General features: G+C 39.5%; 1 protein-coding gene across 2 annotated transcripts in view; it reads left to right on the top strand.

Annotated features, from left to right (window-relative positions):
• The window catches only part of LOC138023374 (uncharacterized), a 14,794-nt gene that overhangs the window by 285 nt on the left and 9,509 nt on the right, over positions 1–5,000 (top strand). For both annotated transcript variants that reach the window (XM_068870388.1, XM_068870384.1), the window contains exon 2: positions 3,747–3,810. In XM_068870388.1, coding sequence (XP_068726489.1) covers positions 3,747–3,810 — 64 coding nt within the window. The remainder of the gene's footprint in view (positions 1–3,746; positions 3,811–5,000) is intronic.

The raw sequence follows: 5,000 nt of genomic DNA, 5'->3' as shown, positions 1-5,000 counted from the left end.
GCAGTTCTCACTATCGCTTACAGTCCGGAAAACGCTGTTTAGCATTTTAATTTCCTTTGGTGCGCCATTAGGTTCCCCAGTGCTATCGCTTTCCACCTTTTAGAGAAAAGCAAAACTGAATCAGTATGTCCGCATTGGTTGTCTCTCGTTCTTAGCCATGACGGCTTATACACGGTACGTTTTGTGTTCGTGGCATTGAATTATCATGCGGAACCTGCAAAGTACAAATCTTCACTAATATTTTTCTTCAGCTAAACAGCTTTCTTAAAATGTTTCAGAACAATTAAACAATCGAAAAAGTTTATTTTTTGTATACAATGTTGTGATAAGCGACAGTGCTGACCTTGTTGCACCATTTGGGGCATTTGAATGATTGATCAATATCTATTTATATGAAGTTGTCCACTTTGCAGTGTTTATATTTACATCTAGAAAACAGCAGGGATAACGTGAACTGAAGTGGTCCACGAAACGAGCTTTTTACGGCGGGTTTGTCTATAATGCGTCTGACTCGTGAGAAATAAAACTTATGCTGACGACGATGGATCTTCAGTACTCAGTCTTTGTCGATCCCGTAATATATTCCTGAGTACAAGACGAAAATTCTCTAAAAAATATCCATTTAATTTTCGGTCGCAAAAGCAATCTTTAATTAGCTTTGAGAAAGTGCATGGCACCTTTGAAGCCCTGTTTTACCAAGAAAAAGCTGCGCACTCCACAACGTTTGCCCGTATCTCGGCCGTTTATGTTTATGATATGTTTAAGCCTGAAAACGGTACACTGACTTGTATCCCATTCGTGTTTAAGAACGACCTTCTCCGAATAGACAGAGAGCCCATCTTTGTAGAGCGAGCCCACCTTTGGAGATGGAGAATCGCACTTTTTGACGTGCTTAATTTAATGAATAATTTAGTGTTCGTGAGTTATTGCCCAATCGATTAACCAAAAGCTTAACTTTGAAGCACCTTGTTTTAAGAAGTCGAACACATCAAATCGATCGCGATAGACAAACGTCGTCCAACGAGAAATGAATGATTTCGATCCACTCTTAAACTAATGCTCAAACTGAATTATTCTGTTAGTGTTACGTTACATCAGGGGTTAAAGCCCACACTGAAAGCTATAAACAGAGAGATAAACAGTATTACGAATAATAGAGGATCTTGTCAACATTCGTTTTATTGATATCTGTATATTCAGTTAGAGCATACCTAACAGTCCTCAAACGCTATTTTCAGTTTCTTGTCTCGGAGACATTTTAGCCCGGCAAAACTGCCATTATTTCCCAAAGACATTTCTAAAATAGCTAAGCAGCTGTTTCAAATTTACGTTTTTTAATTAAGTGAATGGAAACTGAAATGGATGAAAGTATCATGCTTTTCTTGAAATGTATTGGTTACTGCAGAGGAGCAAGCTATTTCCTACAAAATTGCATTGGCAAGACCGACAGACCAATCTAGCTTGCACGCACAGAGATCATTGAAGCTGTTATTTTTTCAAAGTCTGTTTAGAAGCGCCTTATAAAAACAGATACTGGAATATCTTTTCGTGCCTAACGTTTCCTGTTGATTAAGGAACACTGCCCTGAATGTCGTCGGAAACTTTAGAGCGACCAAAAGGAAATCATCCGGAAAGTGAAATTGGCACTTTACCCGGCCCAGTTAACGTTAATTTGTATTAAATAGCTCTTAGTAATGGTGCACATGATTGACAATTGAAAGCAATAAATGCTTTATCTTGTTTCTCAAAAGAGACTACAAATTTCCCATCATTTAGCCGCAAGATTTGTTCTTCAAATTATTGTTTGGTCCTCGAACTTCCCTTGACAATAAGGCAAACTAATTGTGTAGCGATCTGTAAGTAGGTCAATCGTGATAAACTTTATAAAGGACAAAAAGATAGTTAATCTTGATTAAGGCAGCCGAGTTTCTCCATACGTGACTACAGTAGCCATGTACGCGACATCGCGAGTCTTTGGCATGCAGCAAGCAACATATCGTTTGACTTCAAGTCTTGATAAAGTCTGTATTCACCGCCAAAGCTTACGTGTGGTCCGGCTTTGCTTTTCATCTTTTTCGTCCTTTTCTTTTCTTTGAACTGTGTATGTGGAGTTAAAATAAACGACGACTGTATTTTTAGATTCTGTAATATCCTTTGTCCTAGCCACTTAAAGCAAACATCTTAATATCAGTCAGTCAGAAAACCGTGATCTTTAGGGGTGTTCTTGGTTGTATATATACTCATGTCATTCATATCCCGCATCTTTGTTTAAACCGTTAATATAATTAAAGCATGACAACTTTTACATTACCTCAACATGTTGCAAAGGCACAAACTTGATCTGGGTTAATTAAAACAATTTGTAATTTACTTTATACCACAAGACCATTGTTGGTCCCAGAAGCTGATCCCTTGACCTAAGTTTCCTTCACTTCATTGAAGTCGCAGGCGTAAAACTGAGATATGATTCTTTACTATCTTATCCGCCTGTAATCCCTTCCAGTTGTCGATAACGCCAGGATTTAGTCCGAAAAGATGACGGATGTGTTTATCACGCTAAGATCTGTGCAACGAAGATCTACTGATTGTCCAACAAAGGCCACCGCCGTTTATAAGCTCTTTGTACTACGCAAGCTATTCGTGAAGCTAAGAGATGCCTTTTGCGATCTTTTTGGGTAAATTCTGCGCCCTCTTGGCAATGTAGCCGCTTTCTACGGAGCCCATATAACTTAATTAAGGGAGAAGAGGAGCATTCCATAGCGTCCTTTTGCTTTCATTTCGACCCCAGAAACCAAACTGTTTTATGTGCCGGGTTCCGATTACGAGCAGAGCTAGCATTTCTCCCTTTTTTTAGGAAGGGAAGTGCAGATATTTTGGCTGGGGAACCGCCTTTTTTTCAATAAGACACATTTTTTTGGTTGCCAAATATTTCCGAAGAAGAACTTTCGTTAAGTCTCATTGCCTTTTGACGAGCTGTTAAATGGCTCTTCTCCCCTTCATGAATTCAAGGTGCTGGCCAGACTTAAAGACGTTGAAGAGTTACGAAATGATCTCCTACTGCTAAAATACCCTTCCACGTTTATTTCGATGTCGCCTGCCCCTTATACCACTTCTTCTCCCTTTCTTTCTGGAAACATTTCTTTAAAAAAACGGCCTGACTGAAAAAGAGCAAGTCAGGAGATTGGCAATCTAAAAACCAAACGCTTCTCATCCCTCTCCTGTAGTTTTCTGTCTTTTTTTAGTTCCTCGTCCTTTTTTGCAATGGATTTAATGAATATACGAAGTTTTCTCGCATAACTAACGAAGTTGTGATTATTATGACAAACTTAACCGTTGATGTGTATCCAAAAGTATGTAAGTGACACCTTCAGGATGATTTTCACGCATGATAGACGAAAGAAATGTTGTCAAAACCAAGGAGCTCATCATAGCTGGTTTCGACATGCTTATCCAAACCGTATAAATTTGGGAAATGTTGGCGTAAACGTTCCTTTGTTTTCACGTAGCAAAATTCATTGGTGAGAGGAATGAAAACTGACTGACAACCAACCAAAGAAAATAATAAGAAATTAAACAAACAGGTTCGGCAAAAACTATAACGCCCCCTTCCTCCAAGGGTATGTCGACTAAGGAAGACGAGTGAGCAGAATAGCCGAGGATATCAAATGCATGGTCGGCCGAAGAGAAACATGCAACTCTCAGTACTAGTGATGAGTAAATGCCAGTTTTTTTTTCTCTGATCGCAGAGGCTGCTGCTGTCTTGGCTGATTGTCTGTTTCGTCAGCGGTTTTGCGCAGGAGTTAAACAGAGGTAATGTTCCCTCCCATATGTCCAAGCTGTGTTTACTGACTTCACTAGCTGTTAAGCTACTCGGGGATTATGTGAAAGAAAACCATAGCTGGTTAAAGAAAATCGTACTGGTGTACCCTCCTTCAGGCTTTACCCGGCAGGGCATTGCACATCACCCCGGCCCGTTAGATATCACTAATGTCGTTCGGCCATCGCACACTGACCATTTCACTACTGGGTCCGTGGCTGGGGGCGCCTAAAAAACATAAAAAAAACCATCTACGGTAAATCACCAACAAACTGTGACTACCTCATTTTCTAGATTATGTTTGCGAAAGCATCGATGCTGAGACATTGCGAACCTCTCAAATATTCCTGACCTTTACTCTGGCTCGGATGTTAGGAACGTATAGAAAAATGAAGTAAAAAAAAAATTCTTGAGGACATTGCTAAATCCATGGGATTTTATTCCATTCCCATGTGTTCGATCAAAAGTCTTACCTTTCGTTTCATAGGAGCCCGATTAAAGAAAAAGTGATATGTTTGATCAACAATTTAACATATAGCTATTTGCCATCTTCGAAACCAGTCAAACTTTGCAATAACATTTTTCCCGATCAATAATGTTTATTATAGTTACGTTTGAGTCATTTTACCTGTTGCCCTTTGTGTTGTCTATCCCTTCCGGCTTTGAAGTATCCCATGAAAAATCCCATATGCCATTTTGATGACTGATTATTTTGTAAGTGGGGTTGCTCTTTTACATGAGTAATTAGTTCTTAATAGTTCAAACAAGCAATAGGCCATTTCCGAGTTCATGTCTGCCTCCTCTTCAAAGCGAGTCTAAGTGCGAAGTTGTTGTTATGAAAATTAGTTTTCATTCATATGTAAAGTAGAACTAATTACCATCACAAAAACTTCGCACTTGAATTCGCTTTAAAGAGGAGGCAGACATGAACTCACAAATGGCGAGCGGTTTGTCTTGCAATAAGAAAACCACATTGTTACTCTTAAAAAAGACGTCCCGAATAGACTGCAAAACAGTCGGTTTTCGAAGTTTATCGCGCGAATTACACGAGCTTCACACGCCCTTCTCTCCCCAGTCCAACTCTTCGTTTTCAAAGTCTCTCCAGACCTTTCGCTTGAAAAGACGCATTCGTCCAACGCAAAAATACGGCTGTTTTGCAGTCTTCGTTCCTAAGTGTATTTGT

This window comes from Montipora capricornis, chromosome 2 (genome assembly GCF_036669925.1).
Source record: "Montipora capricornis isolate CH-2021 chromosome 2, ASM3666992v2, whole genome shotgun sequence".
Lineage (NCBI taxonomy): Eukaryota > Metazoa > Cnidaria > Anthozoa > Scleractinia > Acroporidae > Montipora > Montipora capricornis.
The sequence above is the reverse complement of the archived record's forward strand: the minus strand, read 5'-3'. Positions and strand labels throughout refer to the sequence as shown.